This window comes from Malurus melanocephalus, unplaced genomic scaffold (genome assembly GCF_030028575.1).
Source record: "Malurus melanocephalus ecotype Western Australia unplaced genomic scaffold, MMel_1.1 scaffold_174, whole genome shotgun sequence".
In the NCBI taxonomy this organism is placed as follows: Eukaryota; Metazoa; Chordata; class Aves; order Passeriformes; family Maluridae; genus Malurus; species Malurus melanocephalus.
Window position 1 is genome coordinate 666,528 of NW_026623406.1, and position 27,700 is coordinate 694,227.

General features: G+C 37.5%; 1 protein-coding gene across 1 annotated transcript; it reads left to right on the plus strand.

Moving 5' to 3' along the window:
• Window position 1: 1 nt before the first annotated feature.
• On the plus strand, window positions 2-27,329 carry TEX11 (testis expressed 11). The gene is made up of 29 exons (XM_057372622.1): window positions 2-168; window positions 263-450; window positions 2,440-2,524; window positions 3,703-3,782; window positions 4,342-4,422; window positions 4,505-4,624; window positions 5,531-5,611; window positions 7,833-7,918; window positions 9,278-9,335; window positions 10,111-10,206; window positions 11,641-11,722; window positions 13,451-13,529; window positions 14,205-14,356; window positions 15,103-15,188; window positions 16,080-16,217; window positions 16,500-16,602; window positions 17,651-17,775; window positions 18,539-18,624; window positions 18,735-18,788; window positions 19,224-19,264; window positions 19,861-19,947; window positions 21,011-21,081; window positions 21,656-21,772; window positions 22,646-22,718; window positions 23,076-23,225; window positions 24,246-24,354; window positions 25,273-25,393; window positions 25,756-25,920; window positions 26,944-27,329. The coding sequence occupies exons 1-29, from the start codon at window positions 138-140 to the stop codon at window positions 27,013-27,015; spliced, it is 2,817 nt and encodes a 938-aa protein (XP_057228605.1). The 5' UTR covers window positions 2-137; the 3' UTR covers window positions 27,016-27,329.
• The last annotated feature ends 371 nt before the right edge of the window (window positions 27,330-27,700 follow it).

The following is a 27,700-nucleotide window of genomic DNA, read 5'->3' on the forward strand; positions in this document are numbered from 1 at the left end:
AAGGGCGGGGCTGGAGCGCCGGGCAGCCAATCGGCGGCGCGGGAGCCCGCCGGGAGCGCTGGGTCGGGGCGCGCGCAGGCTCGGCGCGCACGCGCAGTGCGGGGACGGTGTTCCCGCCGCTCCTGCCCTGAGGGACGATGGCGGGGCTGCGGGTGGCGGCGGTGGAAGGTGCCGCGGGTCGCGGGCTCTCCCTTCCCCAGAAGCGCCGCCGCCGGCTGTTGTTGGGCTGTGTATCACGCCCCGCTGTCCTCATGTCTTACAGCGCTGGTGCAGGAGCTGTTGAGGGAAGAGGCACCGTCCCGCATTGCCGCCCTCACCGAGGAGCTGTTCCAGGCGACGGAGGGCATCTCTGAGGCGGATGGGAAGGCGGCGGAGAGCGAGCTCCCCGCTCCCTGTTTGCCTGAAGAAACGGGGGGTGTATGTCCTTCACACCCCACAGCCCTGGCCCAGGTTGGTGCTGCAGCTGTGTAAATAACTACTGCTGCTGCTTGCCATCCTTTGCGGTGAAACCACACACGTGTGGCGGTACGGAAGAGTCATCAGAAGAGTTCATTTCTTCATAGTTTACCCCAAAAGTCCAAAATAAAGTGGGAAACACTACTTTTTAAAGTCAATGTGAAATGACGATTCCAAATGTAAAAGTGTGTGTGTCATTGACTCTGCTGTCAGGAGACTCCCCTGGATACTGTCCAGGTCTGGGCTCACCGACAAATCAAGGATGTGGACCTGCTGGAGGAAGCTGTGGAAGTTATTAAAGGGCTGGAGCACCTCTCCTGGGAAGACACAGTTCAGCCAGAAGTGAAGGCTCTGGGGAGACCTTACAGCACCTTCCAGTGCTTGAAGTGGTTCCAAGAGAGCTGGAGAGGAATTAGGACAAGGGCATGAAGTGACAGGAAAAGGGGGAATGGCTTCATATTGAAAAAAAAGATTGATTTAGATCAGTTATTAGTGAGACACAGTGAGGGTGATGAGGCCCTGGCACAGGCTGCCCAAAGGAGCTGTGGCTGCCCCATCCCTGGRAGTGCTCCAGGCCAAGTTGGATGGGGCTTGGAGMARCCTGRGRTAGTCGAAGTTGTCCCAGCCCATGCAAGGAGTTTGGAACTGGATGATCTTTAAAGTCACTTCCAACCCAAACCATTCTGCAATGATAATGGGAAAAGTTACTGGTGATGTTCCGGTTTTTATGATTTCAAATTACTAGTAGTATCTGGTTGTAATTTCAAGTAAAAATGCAGGCAGAGAGCTCTGATGCATTAAGAGTTTGGTACTGGATCAGAGGAGAGGTCCTGCTCATCCTGTATGTGGATTCCCATAATGACAGRAGAGGAAGAAGAAAACAAGCAAAAGTGTCATTTTAATTGTCTGGTAAATAGTATGCAGTATTGAAGTGAGAAGTACTCATTTTCAGTACTTATGAAAGTTTATCAGATGGTTGTTTATAATATTTTAATTTTTTTTTTCTTTCTGTGTGTTTCCTCTTAGAGGAGTATTTAGAAAGTAATAAACATCTACTTTAAAAGTCCTTTTTAAAGAGAAGTCTGGTGAGTAATAAATGAATCTGAAATTTAAAAAAAAGACCAGCTGAGATATTATCCAACTTTCTCCTCAAAAATGGTATTTTCAAGTGACATTTAAATACCTTARCAATTAACAGCTAAGGAAGACTGATTTTGAAAGTCCTAAATTTGCAACAAAGATCAAGAAGTGTTGTAACCGAGAGTGTGATTAGTACAGTGTGTAAAGAAATACAAGAGTATAAAACTGATATCCCTCAGTTCTTCATGAATCAGTTGGGCTAAATTCTTTTTGAAGAAAGGAGAAATCATTAAATAATAATCTGGCCACTTCAATGAAACGGGCTATGAACTGTCTCCTAGATAGTCAAGAATGTATTTGTAGGCAAGATCTGTCATTGAAAGTAGAATAAAGTGATGGAAAATGCAGCCCCTCAGGGTGGGTTGCTAAAGCAGTTTACTGCCTTTATGTAGTGCTGTATCTTTTTAACAAGAGTATGTAGTCAGTGGCCTTTGTTCATTGTTTGCTAATATCAAAAGTTTCCCAATGTAGGCATTTAAAGTAATTAAGTTACTTTGTTTTCTTTTTGATGTTCAAAAGAGATGAAACTTTGCTACAGATACATTCTCAAATGTGGTAAGATTCTTAGAATTCTTTTCCAATACCTTCAGGTTTTAAATGAAATGCTACGTAGTCCATTCAGCATGGCTGTTTTCAGGTCGTTGTCCAAGGTGTCCCTGTGGGGTCTTGTGACAGTTTTATGGAATACTCGTACCTTAGCCTCCAGTGTAAAAGGGAGTTGCATAAATATGTGGAGAGGCCATTCCTGTAAAACACATGAAAAATACTTCTTTTTCGTGCAGTAAATGGCAATGGGATCCACATCCAGGATAAAATTAAATTGAGTGGAATTCTCCTATTCAGGTTGAAGAGAGTGCAATCAGTTTGTGGAACTGGACTGTGACCAAACACACCAGTGCTGTCATCAGTGACGAGCAAAGAGCAAAATGTATGTATGTATGTTGTGTACCTTCCTAAATGTGTTCTGTGTGCTCCAGTATGGAAATTAAACACTTTCATCTGATAGGCACTGATAGTGCTGTAGATTTGTTTGGGTCTTTGCAGATAAGGTGTAGAAAGAGAAAAATGTACAGCTGGGCTTGTATGAACAGTTCAAGAAGAAGCATTCTGGTGTAATAGTTCTCTTCCTGTGACACAGAATCAGTGTAGGCATTCTTATCACTCCCCTTTTCCATACCTGAGCATCAGTAAAGGGGTGGTGTGACCAAAGGAAGTTGTAATTTGCCTTTTGATACTGTGGCTCTAATCTAAAAACGTATGGAAATAACATAGATGTAAATTTTAGGCTCTTGGTCAATTTATATCAAAGGAGATTTTTTTTAAAATCTAACTATCTAATCCATGTTTACATACAGAAAAATTCTAAGTCCTCATTTTACTGATTTGCTTTAACCAGGTGCACAGCTGGTGGGTTCTCTTGGGCCAGGAGCAGGGCTGGGGGAAAGCAGAAGTGAGATTTTGGAATTCCTTCAATGTGTTCTTTCTGTGGTTCTGTGGATTTGCGGTGTCAGGCCTACATTCTTGTCTTGAGGGATTATAGTCAAAATTRTGTATAATCTGCTTCACATCAATTATATCAGGGAAAGGGAAAAGGGGAAGCTTACACAAAATTGAGCATGATGTTCTCAGATCACAGCTGAAGGGCCAGGGAGAGGCTGTTTTAAATACATTAAGTAGTGTCTTTTCCATCCCTGATGTCTAAGGAAGGCCTGAAAATATTTTTGCTTTTTACTTTGTAACTGTAAAGATTATTAAATTTTATTTCCTTATTTTGCTCAAGGCTATTTTGGGGCTTTCAAGACATGTTACTGTAAGCACCTGCAATGTAATTAAGTCTTTGAGTACCATGTATTAACTTAAATGCTCTGTAAATTGTTTAATAGATATTTTAATGAGAATATATMTTTTTTCCTTACTGCCTGAAAAGCAATTTTAAACATCTTGGCTAAAATTCAGATTGCTTTGATTCTTGAAGCTTTCAGTATTTTCTCTCTTGTGGTTTAAAATGCCAAATGGTCTTTCAGATATGGCAGGGCCTGACATTCTGTAAAAAAAAAAAAAGTAGAGAAAAGGAAACTTTTGAATGCTGACACTGTTTTCTTGCAGTACGGTCTGTTGCTTGCAGACTGATTTGCCTTTGTGAAGGCAGCGATCCTCCGGAGGGAACTATTCGAAGACAGATTTTGGTAAGGCTAATTGTGGGTGAGTAATGAAGTACAGTTGATCCCCCAGGGAAGTCTTCAAATCTTATTACATTTTCTTTGAAAAGGGAATGAAATATACGTCTAGTTCTGGAAGGATAGCTGGTGTTTTGGCAGGAGTATTGCTGACTCTGTCTTCTCATCACTTAAGTAAAGATAAGATTGATGATCCCATTATTTCCCTTTTGAGAAAACAAAGTACATGCTAAAGTGGGACCTGTGTTTTACAGGGGTACCTTTCTGAGCCACTGGAGTTAAGAATGTCTGGACTGTATGGTTAGCATCCCATCTTTTCTAGGGTAAAATGTGTTTTGAGCAGTACATTTCAGTATCTTATAATATTGCCTAGTAGGTCCCCATAAGTCTTATGCTGCATTTAAGCATTCAGGATTTCATTCAGAAGGGAGAGTTGCTGGTCACAAATTCCAGAGGTGAAATACCCTTGTTCTGTGTTAGATATGTGCAACAAGCAAGATGAAATCTTATGTTGCCTTTCTGCAAAGTGACTGTATTTTCACAACAGACTTACCCTTTCCTCCTTCAGATGTCTATGAAAACTGGGAAAGGATGGATAGATATTGGAAAAGCTAGTCTTGCAGATGGATTTCTAGAGAATGCCATAAGTGTAAGCTCTTTTCCAGTTTTAATTTCTTACATACACACCAATTTGTAAGCTCCATGGTTGATGCCTGTACTTTGTTTTCCAGAGTATAGAAAAGTTGTATGCAAAGTTGCGAAAGGAGAGTGAGGGTGAAGCAGATATTCAAATGCACAGAGCTGATGTGGAGAAGAGCCTTTTCAAAGTACTCTCTTACCAAGCTGAATCAGTATGTGTTCTTCTCATTTTCCTTCTAAGTCACTAGGGGTATATAGGGAAATGGACCCAGTTATTCAATACCTGAATGCTTGGCACTGAGGCCTTGCTGAGGGATGTATTTCCTTCACTTAGATGTGAGATAGCAGATCTCGTGTTTGCACTCAGTGTTGTAATCATTTAATGATTTTTAATTTCCCTGATTTATCTCAGTCATTTTTGCTGTGGTGTTTATATCTTCTAGTTCAGATTTGTTGCTTTATGATTTGGCTGGCATTGCTGTTTATAAAATAAACAGCTGCCTGTATGAATCAGAAATGGGTCAGTTCCAACAGTGTCCTATGCTTGACTGGAGAACAAAACAAATAACTTTAATTTGAAGTATGTAATTTAGAAATTTTAAGTTTTGAGAGGAATTGTTTTCCTTGGCTGAAGTGCCTGAGGGCTTTTATCAATGTTACAGAGTATTACAAACATAGGACTGCAAATATAAAGAATAAGTTTCCTGCATTTATTGGTCACACCACTGACCTCACTATTGAGAAGGGAAGTGCGATCTCCAAAATTCTCAGGAGCTACCCTAAACAGGACAAAGCAATGGCCAAAACTTTTTATTTGATCATGGAGATAGAAATAGAGGTGTGGAAATTTTGGTGAACTGTTGTATCATCTTAACATCTGAATGATCTTGTCCCCTGTCTCTGGCCTTTGCACACTACCTAAGGACTGCAGTGATTTTGTGAATGTTTTACCATCTGGTAGTATATAGAAATATACCAAATTACACATCTCTAATCCCAAACCTAGCTTTACTGCATGTGAAAAGCCTGAATTCTGTTTTACAGAATCAGTTTTTTAGTGAATTTTAAAGACCAGTGGCATACTAACAGTTTGTTGGCATGCTCTGCTTCTTTCTTAGGCGGTTGCTCAAGGGGATTTTCAGAAAGCAGTTATGTGCATGCAACGCTGCAAAGATATGTTGATGAAATTGCCAAAAGAAGTAAGTGAAATCATCCCTTCTTTATCATTCCAAACTTTGAGAACCTACTTTTCTCTCTCTATATTAAAGGATGACATATGCCATATAAAATTTGGAAAAGTGCACTGAACTGAAGATCTCTTCTGCGGTTAGTTGACTCTTTTAGATTTTCTTACTAAAACTTTTGCATGGAAACAACAGAGATTTTTTCAAAGTGCATTTTATCTTGCTTCTCTTAGATTAGAATTTGAAATAGAATGATAAACTCTTCCTTAATAATGAGAAGACAAATGAGCAAGCAAGGCAAAAAGATTTCTAAATTGAATAAACTACCTACTCTCTACAGAACCAGCTGCATTTTGCATCTTGATCTCATATATTGCATCTTGTACCCATGTAGACATTTGTCTGGGACAGATGGGAGAAGAGCTGAGTTACAATATTTTTGATATGCAAGTGTATCACTACCATCAGTTCTAATCTTCATGAAACTGTAGAGCTAAGAATGGAGATCTCCCATTGCACTAAACTGCATTTTTGGTAGTTCTTTTGTCACAGAGAAAACAAGCTATCATATGCAAATTAGCTTTTTGTTTGCAAAGATAAAAGTCTATGATGTTTACATTAGAATAAACTTCCTGACATACATTTATTTTCATTTGCTAACATGTTTTCCCAATATTTAGGAAACGTTTTGTTCCCATCTCTCTGRTAGAGGTAATAAAATTAAAAGGGGCAGATGGAAATTCTGAAAGGAAAATATGGGAAATATGGTTGGAGTTTATTTGGGTTTTTAACCAATTAAACTCCAACTGATTTTGCCTTGCTTTTTGTGCTCTGCAGGCCTTGTTCAAATGTGTCTGACTGACTAAGTCAATTGCAGAGGTCTAGCTTTGATTGGAATCATGAGAGCAGAGCTTCTTACTGTTGAAAATGCTTGCTGGGATCTCTGCATTCCTGTTCCTCATTTAATTCTAATTTAATTTCATTCTTTCTGCTTGAACTCCTTCATTAAATAATATTAAATGTCTTGTGATGAAAGCTTTTCACAAACCAGGAGCACCGATGCAAACAATGAAAAGATTTCTGATCATGAGAGAAAATTTACTTCTGTTTGAAAGAATGATATTTTAAAAATTAGGAAAAAAGGAAAGAACTAGTGATTGCTGGGTGAATTCAAAACTGTTGGACTACTGAATAGCTCTTAAGCCTAAACTCTTCCAGGCTCCCACTGTATCAGAGAGTCCCTGGAGAATATCACAAGGATATTGTTGTGTTGTGGGATACCAGAGATCAGCTGGAGAGGATTGTGGGTTGTTGAGTCTATGAACCAGTGCTCAGTACAGTAAACTTTCTCTTCTGGAAAGAAAACATTCGCAAATCAACTTGTGAAAAATAAGGTTTTGCATCTGAGAGTGATCTTTTTTTGTGTTCATGCATATACCTAGTCTGTGCTTTTGCTTCTGGATTGCAAAGAAATAATAAATTTGAAGCAAGATGTTATGCTACCTTTCTCATTTTTGTCTGAGAATTTGAAATCTGCAGTCACTTGCAAAAAGCATCATTTATATTTGGGAAAAAAAGATACTTCAGAGGCAAAATGGATGTAAATATTGGCAGCCTGCTAGCATATAAAATGCCTTTTTTGTCTCTTCTTTGGATGACATATGACAGCTGCAAATCATTTCAAAGGAAAGGCAAGTTGTTATGAACAGATGTTGTCAGGGCTGACTGATAAAGCTCTGAATAGCCAAGCATTCAAAAGCAGTTTTCTCCTAGAACTTGTAATCCTTTTTAACCCCAGAGAGACATGCTGAGAAGAAGCCTACCATGGAAAAGGTAGAGGCCTCTTCACTCAACTATATAAAAGGTTTTGTTATTAAAAAAAAAAAAAAAAGAGGTTATAGTATTCCAGTTTTTCCTCTCAAGTTTTAATTTGTATAATTTAATTTACACAGTTTTATTGCTTTCAATGTGGTTTTTTGAGGAACTATGTCTTCCTCATATGTTTCAAGAGCCCTCCTGTTTTCTGTGTCCTGGATTGGTTTATGATACTTCACTTTCCCAAACAATTGATGATTCTACTTTAGTCATGTTCAATATCCCCTTGTAAAAGGCCAGAAATTATAAAAGTGGCTATATCTTTAAAGAAAAATTAATTTTAAAGAATCTGAGACTGGAGTGCCATAGATGTAATGATGTTTTACAAGAACATTGTAGAAGCAGGAGTCTTTTGTTGCAGACCTGTTACCTGGCAGTCCTGTGTTACAACTTTGGAGTGGAAACCTATGAATGGAAGAAGTACGAACAAAGCTCCTTCTGGCTCAGGTAATGAAAATACTGAAATAAACCAAAATACAGAAAAATTGAAATTTACTGAAATACTGAAAAAAATTGAAATAAACCAAACCCCTGCTTTTGAGCTGTAAAAATGTGTGTGAAGGGAAGAGGGGAGCAGTGGAAAGTAGAGGCCTAATGAAAAATGTGAGAATACAAGATTTTAGCTGAACCAAATTATCAGAGCAGATATTTTGTGAGGGTTATCCTCTATTGCCTAAAATTTATGTCTGTTTTCCACCTGGATTTTCATGCCATTAGAATGAAAATCATCTTCCAATGGTTCTTGCCAATTCTTTCCCTAACACTTCCTCCAAAGAAATTCGTTTTTTGGAGAGTTCTTGACTGACAAAAGGCACAAGCATCAAGGTGAAAAAGGGGTGGTTCGAGATGGTTTGGGTAGGATCCAAATAATTATTGGGGTACTGAGGGTGAGAAAATGTAGGCTACCAGGAGTAGCTTCATGCCACTGTCACAGCCTCAGTGCAGAAAATTTGAGTTTATGTCTTCTTGTTATTTTTCTTTTAAATAGTTAAAAGGAGGCAACATATCAAATTCAAATTCATTATGGTTATATATGTTGTCAAAGAGAATTTGTAGAAATGCTTAGAATTAGTTACAACTGTTGCTTTGGAGATTATTTTATRTTTTATTCTTTTGGAAAATTAAATACTGAATCCTGATGACAGAATTTGAGGAGGAAATAMAGCTTTGTGAAGTGCAAAGAATAATCTGGAGAAAGAGTGTGGCTCCATCTAGTGGTTTAAGATTTCCCTGATCAGAGTATATTAGATTAGAAAACAAAAGCCCAGTTACTTGTTTCTTTCTAACAGTTCTTCATTCACATTATTTGTAATCAAAGCTGGTTTGCTGAATTATCACTGTTTTTTTCTCCTGGGTGGTCGTTTGTGCTGCTATTTAACTTTTAGAAGAAGAATGGGGAATCATGAGTTCCAGGTTCTCTCTCTGCTATTGATGTGCTGGGATCCAGAGACCAGTCATGTGTAGATTTTGTGTATTACTGTATATTATATGTTAGGTGACAGTGGAAATACTTGTTTCTTCAAAATCTCTGTGGTTAAAATGAAACCTACTGAAATGTTTGAATAMAGATATTAGAGAATGTGCTGCAAAAGGTTGAAGGAAATGACTGAGTACAATTTTTCAGGGTAGAAAGAAACCAAAATTTTCTGTTYTTTAGTAAAGGTGACTACTGAGATTAGTTTGTGTGATAGATGTGATTTCTATCTGGTTAGGAAGAGGAAAAGGATAGGAATTTTGCTCTTACCAGAGGAACTGAATTGATTTCTGTCATCTTGTGTAATTCTAACTTTCACTTATTACTGATAGCCAGAGTTATGACATTGGGAAGATGGACATGAAATATTCTGTTGGCAAAGAAATGCAGGTAAGAAAGACAGAAATTTTTGTTTACAAATAGGAGGATTTAGTTAAACTGACTCCAGTGTATTATCTGCCTCTTCTGTCCTAACCTGCTCAGTGATGTCTTGGTCTCCTTTTTAGTAGTCTGCTATGAAGTTTGGCAGGGTTTCAAGTGCAGTTGTGATGAGCGTCAGTCACTGATGAGCACCCTTAAATCACATTTGATTCTACTATTTCACAGAAGTCAAAGTCTAGAAAGTAAGGCTGAAGTGGATCCTGAAAGGCCATCTCTAATTCCATTCCCCTTCTCTTTCAATACATCATCAGTTACAGCTGTGTCATTCCTGATAGATGTTTTTCTGTCTTGTTCAGTCTATTTATTCTTTTACTTCCGACTGCAGATATGAAGATTTTAATCTTTTCCTCTTTATGTAAATAATTTATATATTTGAAGTTCATCATCGTGTAGGTCTTTGTCCTGTTTTTTATTTGTTTGTTTTCCTCTGTGAAGTATGCACCTCCTGTTATTTCAATTTCTTCTTTCATTCTGTTTTTCTCAGTTATCTGATTTTCCTTGCTAGCTGTCTGGTTTTCTCTGAATTCTAGTTGATTCGTGTCCTGTGTGTGCTGCAGTGCTTCAGGACTCAATATGCTTCAGAAATGAGCAATCACTTTATATGTCTGATACCAGGCAGGCATTTTTTTTTGACTCTTAAGAGCTTTTATTTTTCATGGCCTTAGAATTTAAGTCTTTTGTGTTTGTGTGTATGTTCATATGTGGCTATTTTTTTTGTTTCCAGGCTAAAGTGCTGCGATTGTTAGCCACGACCTATTTTGAGTGGGATTGCAGTCTGTACCTGGACAAGGCATTGAAAGCCATAAGCTTGGCAAATCAGGTAGTCATGTTTTGCTCTGTTTATAGATTGCTATAGGTGAAACTCAAGCATTTATTGACATGATTATTTGGACATTAACCACTGCTGTGTTAGCCTTGACAACAGATGGAGGTGTGTTTACTTTTTCATACTTCTACGTATATTTTGGTGTTCCCAGCTTTTTTTTTTTCTTTTGTGTAGAGAAATACTTAGCATGTAGAGGTAGAGCTGCCTTATTACATCCTGTCTGTTGACAGTGGGGTCCTTTGATGATGGTATGACTAAAATTTCTCTGATGTTTCAGTTGATACAGGCAGGCAGCTGGGACACCACAAACCCACAGCTGAAACACAGAGAGTAAATTTAATTTCCTCTACCTCATTATCTGAGGGGATCCCCAGAGCAATACCCAGGCAGAGGCACATGAGCAGTCCTGAAAAATGAGGTGTATAAACATACCAGCTACCCTGAAAGGAAGTTCATATATCTCTAAGCAGCCATTCAGTGAGGTCTCTTGATCCTATACAAATTCTGTTTCCCATACAAAGACTTGAATTGATTTTGTGCTTATATTTTTACAGGTTGGTTGGGAGTAGATTAAATCTGAAAAATTCTTATTTGTCTTTGGCTGATGATTCAAAAAAATTTATCTGTTTTGAATAAAACAAATTTCAAGTATAAAATTTTGTTTTAAGTAAAAGCTGAAATTCAGTTTTCTGCATGCTGCCTGAATTTTCAGACAGATCATGATGCATATGCTCATGAGATCAGGATAAAAGGCAGTGTATTTTAGTCATGCAAATAACGTGCTGCTACAGTATCTAAGCCTTTTGTCCTCTTTGTTTAGTTTTGCAAAGCTTTTTGAAACAGGAAATGTTTTTACAATAAATTTTGATAAGGTGCAGTTTGGTATTGTCTGAGGGTATGGAAAACCAGAAGAAAATGTTTATTCTAGAACCTGAAATATGTATTGTTTTAGTGAGAGCTTTAGTATACAGTCTTCATTATTTCCAATTGCTCCCATTGTTGTTGCCCCTTGAATTTCTTCTTTTCATAAAGTGTTTTGAATTCTGCTCATATTAATCCTAAATTAATCCAGCCAATTCACACATAGAAAAGCAGGAAATGCTTCTATCATTTAGTATTGTTCATCTTCTATTTTAAAAGTATCCAAAATGGGCCACAGCAAAATGAGAATTTTATGTCTTTTGCTTTTGTTATACTTGTGGTCTTTTCACAGTATAAGAATAAATAATAAAGATGCAMATTGCATTTAGGAAGAAATTAATTCATTAATTACCTCCCAATTGTTTTAGTCTTTAAAATGGAACTGAAGATCACAGTGGGGAGTATGTGATTTCTAAATATTTCTCTGTGATATGAATGTGCTGTACTCTCACAGGATCTGTGTTCTACAAAGAGCTGTCCAAGTAATGTATTGTTTTCCATTTGCAGGAGAATTTGCATCCAGCAGGGTTTTTTTTGAAACTTAGATTTCTTCTTAAAAGTGGAGCATCAGATGAAGATGTCAGCTCAGGTATCACAGCTCTCACTAGGTTCCACAGTAAGGTCATATTACTCCATATCCAAGGAGACTGCATATGTTGGATATAGAAAAAAAATCCTTTCTTATGTTTTTGGCAGAATTTTCATTAGCTAAATGTCATTCTGGTTTTAGAGTGTGAGACAGCCARTGTTCACAGAGGAATTATCCAGATGCTAATTTAAATAACTTTGCAGAAAATAGGGAAGGGGGAAGACTCTGAAGGCTGTTTAGAACGAAGACAGTAAAAATACAGCCATGTAAAGTTGCAGTTTATGTTAGACATATGCCTGTGGTTACTCAGAAGGGTGAAGGTGCATTGTCTCTTACACAGTCAACACAGAAGAAAGACTTGTGAAACATTGCTGTTCTCTGTGTGGGATTTTGCAGATTCTGGCCAAGAGACATCAAGTGCTGATCAGTGTGTTATTATTAACCTGTGTTACAAGAGTTTATTTTGTTTATTTAAGTCAAATAAACTCTTTTCTCTTTATTTTTCAAATTTATCACTTGAACAGAACAGATTTTCCTATGAAATGAGAGGATGAGAAAATTTTTGTGGAGACTTTAATATGGAAAGGATAATGAATGTGTCAGAGAAATTAATTTTCATCAATAATGAAATCTTGCAGAAGAGGGGCTTTGTACTCTTCATGGTTGGAAAGCATCAGATGTGTAATGAATAATCTGAGAAATGTAGGATGTGATGAGGAATTTCTTGCAGAGAGCTGAGTGGTTTGAATGCTGCCAGACTAGCAGAGATGGTAATTTTGCTTCAGATTGCTCCTGGGGAATTTCAGCCAGATTTCAAGCAGCCATTTATTTGAAACTTACTTTCAAATAAACATACAGTAGCTGACTTAAGTTCTGCAGTTTGAATTGTGAAACCATAGAGTTGTCTTTCAAAACACATTCAGCTATTATTTAGTAACACTAAGCCTCCAGTCAGTTTTTCAAGCAAGTTTATTAATGAGTGGATGTCTCTTTTGTTGTATGGCTGGCAGAAAAGTGTGGTGTCCAAGCACTGCAACTTCTCTGTCTTTTGAGTGAAGATTCCTGCTAAGTTTTAGGCATTTGACTAAAATGTTGTATTGTGCACGTGTATCAACTGCCTTGTATCAGAAATGCTCCTTTTAACAATTGTTTCAGTCATGTCCCTGTGTATTCCTTCTTTTATCTCATCCAAGCTACAGATGTATCCACCATGTCAGTCTCTGCTGAATGGTTAGTAACAATTTTAGAACTTTATCTGAGTGGTGTAAAAACGATACCTGCTTATCAGCACCAGTCAGTCCAACAGCTGATGCCGAGGGCATCATGCTGAAGTAGTTCCCGTTGCAATATGATACCACACACAGCCTGGTTGTTAACCTCGGTGTTAGGTTGTTCCTGCGGGATGAGACATTTTGATGGAAGGCAGCTTGAGGGCAAAGATTGCTCTACTAATGCCTATACTGTTCCTGTTTAAAGAGACAGAGGACTGGAATGACAGGGCTATCAGTCTGTCACCTTTCTGTAGTATTGCATTAACTGTACAGTGAAAGAAAAGTCAAAACACAATAGACGTTATTCTTCCTTTCATTGTAGATCTATTATATGGTTGCTAGGGTTTTTTCTGTTTTGTTTCTGTCTTTCAAAGAAGCTGTAAAAGGTAAGTGGTAAATTGAGCAATTAAGTGTCTAAGTTGATTATATAATCTCAAGTGCTTTGTGTTCTGTCTAGCTCTTGCAGAATTCACACGCCTTGAGATGTCTTTAGACTCCTGTTTGAATATTGCCAAACTGCTGTTGGAGCATGGAAGGTATGAAAGCATCACTATATTGGTGATTTACACACAAACACAATGTTTGGAGCTTTTAGGTGTTTTGTTATAAGCAAAGAACATCTCTTATACAACGATGCTTTATTTTGAATAAAAGCTCACAGAAGTAAGGTCTGAGGCGGAGCCTGTCTTTTCTGTGGCAAGGTGATACTGATTATGGCAGCAATAGAACAGGGTGTGAAATAAGTGTAGTGGTGATTGGCAGTGCTGTAGCCTTACTCTGGAATGATTAAGASTCCTTATGTAGATTTAATAAAAGTCTGGAATCATCGGAGTGACATATTTCTTCTAACTAAACCTCAGAATGAGTTTGGCATCCTAGAATCATTCTTAGGAAAAACAGTAGAAGGATAAGTTACTGCAAAATAAATTGGGACATAAGATTTTACCCTGTTGAATGCTCCATGATGATTACATATGCTTCTATCTTGAAGCAAATGTGAGGAATAAACTCTTGTGAATACAGTGGAAAAAGCATGTGGTAAGAGGAAGCTGCCATTGAATAGATGAACTGTAGCCAATTCATACCTTGATTCATTCTGTCGGTGTGATTGAATGACAAACATGCTGTATGGTGTGAATATGTTAATCTCTAGAATGGAAAATTAACAGCTCTTCTGGTGCAGCCTCTTAAAAATGCATCTCTGTGAATAGGGAATCAGTTGGTTTTGATTTTCTGAAATCTGTTCCTGAACGATTTGAATCTTCACCTGACCTTGGAAAAATTACCCTTCTCCACATCGAGTTCCTGTTGCAGAATAAGAGGGAGCTGCTTGCTAAGCAAAAGATTGAAGAAGTTATTATAGGTCTGTATCCATCTTTTACTCCTGTTTACTGAAAGCTGGATGTAGTTGGCAAAGGTCTTGCATTCTAATTTTCACTTTTTTTGCTTATTCTCCTCTTTCTTTCTCTGTGTCTGTTTTCCATTATGTTTCTTTTACTTGGCAACTCTCAACTTCCATATTGAATGACAGTCATGATCAAACTCAAAGTTCATTTGCTAGAGCAATTCCTCCTTAGTGTAGACTGTGTGTGACTGATACATGTGGGATTAGAAGCATTAACCAAGAGTTCTCTAATGTTGATACTTTGTCCATCCAGTCCAATTTATTTTTGTTTGTCAGTATAAAACAGGTTGCATATCCTTCTTTGAGCAGCTGGATAAGTTGGTTTTTTTTTTTTTTTTTTTTTTTTTTTTTTTTTTTTTTTTTTTTTTGTATCTGTTGCACTGTAGTACTTTATGACTGTCAGAGCTGCTGTAAACCAAATCCTATTTTGTGGTTGCATCTAGATAGAAGCAAGAGCTACATTTACATTGTTCAAGGATGAAAATGTTTTTCTCTTGCCCACTGAGTTTTTTTTTTTTTTTAATTTTGGTTGTTTGATTGATTGGTTTTGGTTTTTTTCTTAGAAAGGATATGAAAAACTGTCTCCTAGCTGAAACTATTGCTGTGTCCCTGTTTTTTGTTGCAGGCTATGGGATAGTTCTTAGATGCATCTCAGTGTGCTTTGTAAAGTTCTTGTAAAGTGATGATTTGCAATATCTTTTCAGGTCATTATACTGGGAAACAGCTGTTGCCTGAAGCCTTGAATCAGCTGCACATCATCTTGTGGGATAGAGCTGCCAAATATTATGAGGTTTGGGACCAAACAGTAGTGTTCTTATTTGTATCAGTGAAAATGAAAATCCTTTTCTGACCTCTTTGATATGTCTATTTTTGGTTAGAGTGCAAACTGTTAGTGAGAGCCTTGTTCCAGCTGGCACTAGCTTTATTTTCATCCATCTGGGTGCTGTTTTCAATTACAAAATCAAGTTTCAGGTAGCCTCATCTTAAGGTTTCTGCATGGGAGCATTTATGGCCAGAATTCCTGCTCCAGCTGGTTCCTATATGGCTATGGGGCCTGAAGGGATTCATCCAAGGATACTCAAAGAACTGGCTGGTGTCATTGTGAGGCCTTATAGTGATTATTAAATGGTCTTGGGAATCTGGAGAGGTCCCAGTTGGCTGCAAGCTGGCAAAAATATCCCAGTTCTCAAGAAGGGCAAGAAGGACAACCCTGGAAACTACAGGCCTGTCAGTCTCACTTCAGTGCCTGGTAAAATTATGGAGATTATTCTGGGAGTTTTTGAAAAACACCTGAAGGACGATGCAGTCATTGGTCACAGCCAGCACTAGTCCATGAGGGGGCAGTCCTGCTTGTCAAACTTGATTTTCTTTTAGGGCAAGGTCATCCACCTTGTTGATCAGCTGAAGCCAGTTGATGTAATCTATTTGGATTTCAGTAAAGCTTTGGATAATGTCTCTCATAGTGTCTAGACAAATTAGAGGSCTGGGCACTCACCAGTATGAAATCTAACAAAGGCAAGTGCTGGATTCTGCACCTGAAACAGCCTGGAGGTTACACTAGAATATGYTTGATTTTCTAAATCTTTGCTATGACCTTTAAAAAACGGGAAGACATAGTCTTCCCGTCATCATCCATATAGTCTTGTTTGTTTGGGTTTTATTTTGTTTTCATATTTTCTAGGAGAAAAACTATTCTGAAGCCCTTCACTGGTACAATTATTCTGTCAGCTTCTATACACCTGGGCAGATAGATCAGAACTTGGCTAAGCTGCAGAGGAATATGGCTTCTTGCTATCTTCATCTGAATCAAGTTGACAAGGTGTATTTAATACATATGTAGACATGCTTATGTATTTATTTGCATTGCTTTTATCTTTGATGAATTGGCTCTTTCCTTTCTGGTCAGCCTTTGGTGCAGTCTTCTGGCCTCATCACTTTTTTTTCAAGGGCAGTTGTTGCCCAGACATCTTGAGTAATTTTATAAATATCAATGGTATGTTCATTAACATTGTGTCTATCTTTTTTATCTCTTTTATTGCAAATGATATACTAATTTCAAGGAGATGTTGTACTGATTTCCTTTATTCCCTTCCGTGAATAGGCTAAAGAGGCAGTTAAACAAGCAGAGAGGTGTGATCCAACCAGCATCTTTACTAAGTTCAGTGTCTATAAGATTGCAGTGATGGAGAACGATACTGATAAAGGTAGAACTTGAAAGTTAAAGGGTCCATTACAAGGAACAGAAGTGTCAAATATATTAAAAAATACTAACCAGCTTTGGACTGTTCATCTTGAGCAAGACAGAGTAGAGGAGAGCTAGAAGAAGGGTCTCTAAAGTCATTGAAAATGTCAGGCTGTAGATTTAAGTTGTAAAAAGAGGATTTTTTTGCACACAGTATGTAAAGTGCAGAGTTCATTGCTATATCTGATATTGTTTGGATGGAGCCTCTGGCTAGGGAGTATAATCTTCCCGTGGGCAGAAGCAATAGTGGCATCCCAGGGTGAGAATCACTGTGTACTTTTTTGTATGTGTATACAATATGAACCTTCAGGGAACCATTATTGCTGCTCTTAATTTCTCTGGACAAATGAAGCCTTAAGTTACCAAGAAATACATGAATTATTGAGATGACTTACAGAATGTGGTTTCTCTGTAGCCTCTTTCTTCTTTATAATGAGTTCTGCTCTTTCATATTTTAATGAGTATCTTAGCTCAAGTAATGAAAATTGAGAAATATAGTCTATAGTTACTTAGAATACAGAGTAATGTGCAGAGCTTATTTTCCAATGAGTTCTCTGCCATTTAATTATTCTCCATACATCTTTTATTGACAGTATAATTTGTTCACATAATATAGAGTGGGAAACACAGCACAGTGTGAGCATAGAAGCAGTGGCACCCGTAGCATAAGCCAAGATGTGGGAGCTTGGAATGATGCCCAGAAAATGTATTAGAGAAAGTCTTCTGTCTTTGGTAACAAACTGTTACTTAGCAGAACAAAATTAAGTATGTGAGATGAGTATCATTTGTATGGCATCTTTGTTTCCTTAGATTAGTAGCTTGGAAAGCTTTCTGGCACCTCCCTAGCAAGAAATACATATTTGTGGAGAAGTGCTGCTATGGTCAGGCTTTCTTGTCTTGCCTTTTCATTAAAAAAAATTATAGCCTTTCATAAATCATTAAAACGGTAGAACTTTCCACCTTCTAATTTCTTCTATGAAAACATTGTTTTTTCTCTCTGTATCTTTCAGCTGTGGAAGCAATTATTGAAATGGGGAAGCTAGCAGAAAAGCCATCAGAACATGAAGACAAACTGAGAGTGGATAAAAATACAGGCAGTAACCTCTTGAGTTTAGCTGCCCAAATTGCTTTAGAGGTAGAGCAGATAATGTTGTATTTACTTTGCTTTATTGATGTAAGTAGGACATCTATAACCTCTTTAACCTGGCCTAGTTTTAATACTCCTATGTATTTAATGGATTTCTTAGTATTTCATGCTTCCATAACAAAGGTCTCACTCAAATGTGTTGTGTAATCCAAAGTAGAAATTAATTTCACATAGAAAGAAGTAGTATCTTTTAAAATTTCAACAGGAAGATACAGAATTCTGGTTGTGAATGTTGGCATCTGGACATTACATGGTGTATTTTTGCAAAATTCTCCTTAGCAAGAAGTTATATCTTCTTCTGCCTCTGGGATCTGATCTTTGATGTGAGGGGGGRAACCTGTGTATAAAATACACATAAATCAATAATGAAAGTCTGTTGTCCCTCCTGTTTGCCTTTTAGTTGGTGGCCTGAGTGATGTCTGAACTGGCTGATTGCATTTCAGGCTGTTAGGGCTTTGTTCATAGCCCTGTGAGGCATGAAAGCCTTGCCAACCTCTACTAGTCCTGCTCTTGCCACAGGCTCTTTGTGCAGGGAATCATATGATCTCTCCTTATAGTTTTCTGTGCACTCTCAGGCAATTCTGTGCATAGTCCTTTGTTCTTTTTCCTGCTAGTAGACTGCACAGACTTGGAATATGTTGTTGCTCTGGGGTTTGTTTTTGTTTGGGTTTTTGTTGTTGTTTTGGTTTGGGTTTTTTTGTGGTAACTGAGGTAGTGCAGTATATACAAACCATGTTTTAATTCTTTTCAGAGTGACCAACAAATTGTGGCTATCAAAGCTTTGGAGTATTTGTCTGAACATTTAAAAGACTGCCGACAATTATTTGCAGCCTTGAAGTAAGAATTCAATATATTTACAAGGATAAACATGAGAAGGAAAACTAGGGCAAAGTACACKATTGAAAAAAAAATCTTGTTTCTTCATTGCATATTTTTCTCATATTTAGATGTTTGGTTCGTCTGATGTTATCAAAAGTCATGGCAGAAAATGAAGAGAAAAGGTGGGTCTGTTTGAAAAACCATTTTCTTAAGGTGGATATGTTGTTCAAATTGTGTGATGTTTTCTTTCTGTTTTTTTTTCCTTGCAGAGTAATCARGAGATTATTTTTTGTGCTAGAAAAGTCCACCCAGATGTCTTTCTACCTTTACCTAATAATATCAAATTATTTTGAACWTATTTTCTACTTGTATAAACTTTACTTTAAATATTTGCTCTTTGCCTTCATCTTTGATTAATGCCTATGCCTCTCAGGTATTTTTAATGGAGGGTGTGAGCTAAGCAATCTCTAACTTTGACACTAGTGGGGTAACTTTCAGAAGTTGAGTGAGAAGAATCGATATATCCACAACTGGGAAAATATATTCCAACATAAATAGTGTGTTCTATTGAAAAAAATTAATTAATTTTCTAAAACTAATTTTTTCCTCCATTTTAGAGATGAAGATATCAACTCAATAGTGACTTACTTGAACTTGGGTATGTTTTAGTTTTTGCATTTTTTGGAGTTTTTCCATACATTTTATCACAATGTTAGGTCCATACCAATGAAATATTTAGACTCCTTATTTCAGTCCAGGCTCCCAACTTCTCTGTGAAATCAATGAAAACTAAAGCTGGAGATTGAGTAGTGTTGTGAAGTTTGATCACAGTGCTACAGGTTTTTGCTAACAAAAGCTGGCAGTACTACTGCAAGTAGAAGAGATTGAAGAGTAGAATTAAATTTATAAAAGTTTCCTAGAAGAAAGGCCTCAAATCTGTAATTAAATTTAAAACCCCTTGGCTTCTTGTGAAATTAAGTAAAACTCCTCTGCATTAGACTTCAGTGTCAGTAAATTTAGAAGAGSCAATATTTGCTGACATCTTCTCTAAAATTCTGTTCAAAGCAACTTTTGTTGTTTTTTATAAGGCTTTCTGGTGAAGAATATTAGTTTTAAGTTGTGAGAGTAAGTCTTCATCAGGAATTAAATGGGAGTTTTGGAAGCCTTTGTTTTGTAGTGTAGGGATTGGACTTGAAATGTTTGAATTCTGCTCAGAAACTGGTACTTTTGTATTGAATTATACTTTTTTTGCAGCTCACAAGAAACTTGCTGAGTCTTTCACAGAAGAGAAGTTTACAGGGGACATGAGGATCCTTGAAGCTCACTGGTTTAGAAAAATTGGTAGGTTGCACTCTCAAAACCTCAACTGAATCTACTCAGTCTTTATAGATCCTTTAAATCAGCAGTCCTGTAGTTTTCTTTGAGCTACAAACTGTAAAATCTAAACAGCAAATATTATYGCAGATAAAGTGGTTTTTAGTGGGAGATTCAGTTCCCATGGAGCTGCCCTAAGCATTGTGCATAGCGTTGTCTCTGGATCCTCATTTTGTAGTCTTTGTTTCAGTGTTTTGGTAAAGGATTAGTGCATTTGCTATCTATCAACAAAAATATAGGTAAGCCTAGGGTAACAGGTTGAACCCATTTTTCAGATCCTTGCTTCTGTCAGAGCATACAGGAGAGAAAACAGTTGCAATCATTATCAGAAGACATCTGCTTTTGCACACCTCCTCACAATGTAACCATGCAGAGGTCAAATGCAGTGACATGAGTATGAATGGAATCTCTGGTGACCATGACCTTTCTAAGACAGCATTCTCACTCACAGGATGAACAATCCAGAGACTACAAAAACATGTTCTATGGAATAAATTAATGTGAAAGTTGCTGTAGAATCTAAATATTTAATTGGGTCAAGTTCTCATACATAAGTAATTTGATTGTCTTTAGATGCTCATCCATTTACTACTCAGAACTGTGTGCTTAATTGCCCTGTACTTGACCTTGCTGGGATGAGATGAAGAATGGTTCAAGATGTTGTGGGTTTTTTTCCTTTTTCTTTTTTATTTCTCTTGGGAATATTGTTCAACACTTTCACTCCTGCTAGCTTGGTTAACTAATACAAGAAAATGCTTGTCCCAGTTCATGCTTTTGTGAGTAGGGCGTGTCATAAAATGGGTACTTGATTGTGATGAAATTACCAAGGCAAAATTTAAAAGCATGAATAAGGTATTTTAACAAATCACTATAACAGTATTTCTTGCTTTTGTAAAGTGAGCTGTTGATTACATATTGATTCAGAAACAGAATTGCAGAACGTGAACTTCTTATTGCTAGAGATTACATGTGCACACATGTAGCAGTGCAGATTTTCATTCTAGTCTCTATTTTTTTATATCTTTGTTAGCTTGGAACTTAGCTGTACAGTTCAAGGACAGCCCTGCAAAGATGAGGGATTTTTTTGTATTGTCTTTCAAGGTACTTACTTTTGTTCATTGTGTCTCTAATTGAGGAATAGTTTCATCTGTCTAGTTTTTTTAGAAGTCACATTCATGGTTTGGGTATCTCCATGGAGACATGCTTGTTTGCTCTGAAGATGGAATATTTTTGTCACAAGGAGATTGACTTGTAATACAAAATGTGTGCATTATTGTCATAATTTACATTCTGTTTCTTAAGAATGTAATAAGAAATTTAAAACTTCAATGAGAAGTTTCTAAAATAAGTGGATTCTGATGTTTGGAAACTGTATCATTAATACAAACATTTGAAGTACTTGAGTCCTAATCTTTATGCAGAATTTTTGCCAGAATTTTTGCCAACACTGTCAGTTTTGTATGTGTTTGTAGAGAGGAGACTCCAACTCTGCTTTGCACTTTATATTTAAATAATCCTTTTGTGTAATTGTACAAGTAAAATTGCMACATGAATATATACTACTCATGACTGATTCCTTCAAGTGTCATAGAGGAGGGTCAGCAATCATCTGTTCACAAGCAAATTGCTTTATATGGGTAAAATTCTCATTACCTTTTCCTATTTTTGGTGTCAGCTGTCCCAGTTTTGTCCTTCTGACAAAGCTGTTCTAATTGCTCAGAAGACATGCCTGTTAATGGCAGCTGCAGTTGATCTGGAAATGGGGAGACAAAAAGTAACACCTTCAGAACAGGTAGGGCAAACCCTGTTAACTGTTTCTGTATGGACAAATGTAGCATTTTTTTCCTTTTGATTTCAAAGTTTTTGGTTTTGTTTTTTTTTTAAATTTAGAATGGAATTCTGAGAATGTAAGCAAAGGAATATTTTGTAGTTAATTAGAATTAATGCACCTTTCCAGACAATTGTAAATGGAATTCTGTAAATTAGTTCAGTGTATTTCAATGGGTTTGTATCAGTAAAGGGTCATGGCAGTATATTCTCTTAGARGAATTTCAATCCACAACATATATATTGTAAGGAGTCTGCTGCTCAGTGTGGGTTAGTCAGAAAGACAATTACTGCTGTTGCTGAAAGTAGTTGCCACTGTGGTTGTGATAAAGGTCACAATATTTTTTTTGTTTTTATGCACACATCTTTCCTTTTTTTTTGGCGGGGGGGGGGGTGTGGAGGAAGAAGACAGTGTGCTTACTGTGGTAAGATGATTAAGGAAAACATACAGTGGTTGTGAAGGAAGTATGGAAGTCTGGTATAGAGTGATAGCAGAAACTTTTTTCTGTGGAGGGCAGTGCACAGCAGCTTGTGTTGTAGCATGTAGTGTTTTGTCAGTCTCAATAGCACTATTTTATGTTTGGGAACTAGAAAAATTATGACGCATAGGAACATGCATGGTTCTTTCTGGACCAGTGACATGTTCAGTGTGAAGTGGCTTTGACATGTGGAGGTCTTTGAAAAAGAGAAAAAAAACACCAACAAAAAACCCAGTAACTGGTGTGGGTGATTTACTAGCTAGGCTGATTCTTGATTTATTTTATAGTTAGTTTTGACATAAGTATTCCTTTTGCTTTTAAAATATGACAAAAATAACCTTTTAAACTTTGTAAAATAGACGGAGCTTTTTAGTCAGGCCCTTCAACATCTTCAAACATGCAAGGAAATATGGAAGGTTCTGAAATTAACAGGTAAGCTACAGTGTCTCTGTTCAGCACCTATAACTCTTAGTCACAATATTAATGAAAAATACAGAGTATGTGGAATTGCTGTCTCAGAGATTATTAGAGCAGATAGATGACAATATGATAAAAGCTGATATGTTACTGTTAACTTAGCAGTGCATAGTTCACTTTATTTGGTAGGATATTGGTAGAAAAATTCCATTAGGTGCTCCTTGAATGGCAAGTTCCACTTGCTCTGCTGTTAAATCTGAGTATCTTAAATGGTTTTCCTGCCTGTTGGAAGCAAAATTTTTACCTTATAGTACACCCTGTGGCTTTGAGAATATTTGTCATTACATACAGGTGATCCTGTCTCTTTTATAGGAGATTTTGCTAAAGACCCGACAGACACACTGTTGCTGCTTTATGAATTTGAAGCAAGATCCAAACTGAATGATCCAACACTTCACAATCTTATGGAGTCAGTTTGGGAGCAACCACAAATAGAGATCAAGACACTAGAAATCATTGCATGTAAGGACTTTTACAGATCTTCAAGTCACAAAAACAAAACTTTCATTTATTTTGAGGTGACCAGGATTACAATGTATTGCACAACATGCAGAAAATTGATCTGACCATGTATTATTTTGTCCTGAAGCAAAGGTGCCTAGGATCTCAGCAAAGCTGTGGATCTTAGGAAAGCTGTGTTTTGAAATACCATATGACRTGGATGAGGAACCAGAAAGTTGTGATGTCTTTCCATTTCTAGACTCTGAGACACTCATATAGCTTGTGAGTCTGGAAAGGATTTTTTCAGATAAAGTTTTACAAGCTCCAAACTGGCAAGGGCCAGAGAATGACCCTTCCTGATTCATGCCCCAGTACAGAAGTTCTGGAGTGTTTATTTTGGATAGATACTATAAGTATATTTAAACCACTCAGACAAGGTTAAGTTTCAGCYTAAAGTTTTAATAGTCCATTTGTAAATAGCACTTCTCTATACTTACCATAATTTCATCACAAAGTCCTAATAATGAAAACCTCCTTGAGAATCTAGAGAAGATCCAAGAGAGATGAGGAGCATTTAGAGCTATCATGGCAAATCTTTGGAGGGTGTCCTGTAGGATTGCATAAACTCCTTCTTATCTCCTTGTCCTGAGGGAATACACTCCTGGGCCTGGAGACACCATACTGACATCCTGCTCCTGCCTAAATTTCCCATTTGGATTTGAATGTTCAAGGAGGCAAACAAAAGTCTTTAGACAGTGCCCTCCACCACAATATTTTTGGATTATTGGATTGGAGGTAAACAGCAGTGAATTACAAAACTTTCTGTGCTTCTGCCTTGTTGTCCTCATTGATAATGTGCTCAGTAAGAAAGAGGGAGAGAAGCATGAGCTTGTGAACAGCCCAGGCATTAAACAAATATCTTTTCAATTGGTTCACAAGGGGTTTGGCAACATGCTGTAGTTTATTTTAGTGACCTATGAGACTGAAGTCTGACTTCAGTAATTTATCTTTTTTTCTTCCCTATTTCCTTTTACTTTGAAGCACTAGCAATGGAATCTCCAGCTCGGTATCCTGTACTGTGCAAGAAAGCTCTCAAGAGTGCACTAAACCTTCACAGAAAGCAGGCTGTCATTGATGCTGTGAAATTTAGGTTAGTGTTATCRCACAGCTTTGCCATGAGCCTGTGACTGGAAATGCTGACAGGCAATAAAGCCTGCATTTTAAAAAAAAATTAATTTTAGTTTATATACAAGGTTCTACTTCTTGCTGGCCAACCAATGTACCTCTGAAGGATGATTTTCTAATAGATGTTTTAACTGCAGTTTGTTTACTTGGCATATTTTCTGACACAGTCTTATTTCCAATAAATGAATCTGTTGAAGAAGGGAAATGAAAATAGGATCCAGAAGAGGTCTGTGGTTGTTTCTGTGAGGAAGATGCTAATTTCAAATGTTACTCTGCAGTAGTGAGCTAGGTATTTCAAAGATAATGATGAAAAATTAAGGCTTGAAAAGAAAGCAGTGAGTTGTAAGGTGAGATCTGTAAGATCTGATGCCATAGTACATATGTGATTTATTTAGCATATTTATGTGTTATTCTTTCCAAGTTCCTTGAAGTAAGCACTTGGCAAAGGCAAATGTTGATATTGCCTTTCTCACTTCACACTGAGAAAGACAGAGCTGTTTTCAGAGCCCTGTATTTGTTACTGATTTTCTGAGGATGCTGCCTACGTCATTCTTGTGGGTGAARTTAAAAAAGATACTTTTTTCTTGCTGTCTTGTGTAGCACTCTAAGAAATACTGAGGCTTTCCTTGAGTATTACTGTAGAGACCGGCAATGAAAATAATTAGGTGCTTATTGCTCTTGGCTCTGTTTTTTCATATTTTGTATGAAAGAGATATAATACAGGAAAATGTATGTTTCTGCTATAAGAATGTGAATGTAGTAAGCACCAAGGTAGACATGTCTGTCTGGCAATCATAGAGAGATAACTCAGTGTGACACTAAACAATAAATGTTTGTCACATGGTATTTAACATTTCTTCTTTTGCTCTCTTTCAATTCTCAGCAAATGCTTACACAGCTTGATTAACATTTCTTTGCCGACTGGATTAACAGACTTGGATTCCTGTGTACTGCAGGAGGTGTGGGATTACTTTGAAGATGCTCTGAGTGTAGTCAGCAGCACAGTAAGTTGAACAGGAAATGAAGAGGTTGGGAGATGATCCTGAGCATATTTGAAAAAAATTAGTCATTGAAAGGAAAATCATTAGTAAAATGAAAATTACATAGTGTTATATGTGGAGCTGGTAAGACTTCTTCAGTAAAGGATACCCTGAAATTACCTCAAAAGAAATATCTCTTGGATATTTAGAACTGCACTACAAATTTCCTTGGATTTTGTAAAGGTTTTTTCGCCCTTTACTTAGGATGAAAAAAACCCAACTGTTTTCTTRCTCTAAAATTAAACTCTAACACGTTCTTGACTTGTCAGTTTGAAAGTGAAGGTTCTATTTTCTGCTGAGCTGCTGCTGCTTGTTTGCTACCTCAGGATGCTTACCCAGAGACGGAGATCCTTTGGTTGATGACAAGAGCCTGGAATACAGGAATATTTCAATATACTGTTGGTAAATACAAGGAAGCTGAGCTGTGGTGTGGATTGGGAATGCGTTTCCTCAATCACTTAGGATCTCTGAAGAAAAGCTATGAAGGCCATGTGAGTGTGCCTGGGGGCATTTGAGGATATGGGATTGGATGGCTGGCCTGAATTTGAGATGTGGATCTGGGTGAAGAAGCCATTGCTGATGATCTTTAGAGTTTCAGGAGAATCATGGTACCTAAACATTTTGGGGGAGCCTAATACTAAAAGATTTTTCAAAGTGAGGTCAGAAAAGTTTTGATAGACAATAGAAAGAATAACATAACATTCTTTTACTGGAAGGATGATGTAAATGGGCATCTGGAAATAAACTTCTGACTGTTTGTGGCCATGGGAGAACCTTGTACTTTTGCCTGCTTTAACTAAAATCAAGGTGCTGTACCAGATTACTTAAATCAGCTATTGTATGAATACTTTCAAGCTTTGTTTCTAGTATTATGTCTTATGAACAAGGTTTAAGCTGGTGTGAAGAAAATCACYAAAGCTCATCTTCTCAGGTGTAGCTCAGCCACTTCCTGTGAGGGAGAAATGTCCAGGTTAGCACCTTTGTAGGTGACACTTTGCAATGACACTTTTTCTTACTCTGTCACAAGTAAGTTGCTTTCTACAGCTTTTGGCTGATGCTCTGTCAGGATTGCACCACACTGCAGCCTGGCTGGTGTCACCATTCATTGTCTTGTGCACAAACTGAGCAATCAAGGGGTTGGCTGTAACTCTTACACCATTTAAAATGCATCAGTTAAGACAATAAGAATTGACAATAGTAAGTCCCTTCCAACCTCAACTCCCAGCTTGTGTGATTTGGGGAATAGGTTTGTGCACTGATGTAACACTCAGATACAAACTGTGCTTTATGGCAGTGTAAATCAAATCACTTTTGTTAGGCTGCACCGATCTGTTTTTTTTCTAAACTGTTGTGTTTTAACCTGTGCCAAAAATCTTTACATTCACTCTGAAATTTTAGGTTTAGAAGCTGGTAGTAGTCTCCCACCCATTCCCTTGGTTCTGTTCCCTGTCACTTTGTTGAATGTTACATTTTTATCCATCTTTGTTGACAACTGTGCTGCTTGTATTCTCCAGATGATTGGCCTTTATAGTGAGGTTCTCGACAAACTGGAYAGAGCAAAAGGATTTATTCCAAATGAAGAATAATGACAGCCACAACTACGAGAAAAGGAAAGCAGTCTCTCTTAGAAACGTTCTGCTGAATGAAAAAGGCTGTTAGCTCTGTGAAGGCACAGGGTCATGGGAGCAGTGGAAAAGAAACCAGRATCTCCTTCTTGYTGGCAAAGAAGTTATCTACTTTTTAGGAAGTGTTTATTCAATAAATGTAATTGTTCTCCTCTAGGGAATAATTTTCATTCTCTGGAGCTATTTAACAGTTAGAAGTAAATATTTAACTTTTTCATGAGATGCCTCTGCTGTTGTGTAACAGGTTGGTTTAAAATCTGACTTCAGTAGTAAATGGCAATGAGCACTATAAAAGTCTTTAAAAAGCATTCCATCTCCTCTGGTTGTCATAGCTGCCTTGATGCATAAATATTTAATAGATTGTTTAGTTTCCAGTCCATTTCAGTGTGGACAAGAACTCAGATCTGTTTGTCCCCTTGACAGTCAGTTGGAATAGAAAAAAAACAGCACTACCGAGCTCAGGGAAAAAGCTGAAGCTCTCACTTGGYGCTGCTGTGAGGGCTGCAGTCCTCCCTTCCAGCTCACTGAACCCTGGGCCAGGCAGGTGCTCAGCAAGTCAGCCTGACCACGTGTCTGGGATTTGGCTGATGGAAACCTGGGATTGAGCCAGTGAGGAATCCTGTCTGTATGAGTGTGGGGTGTGCAG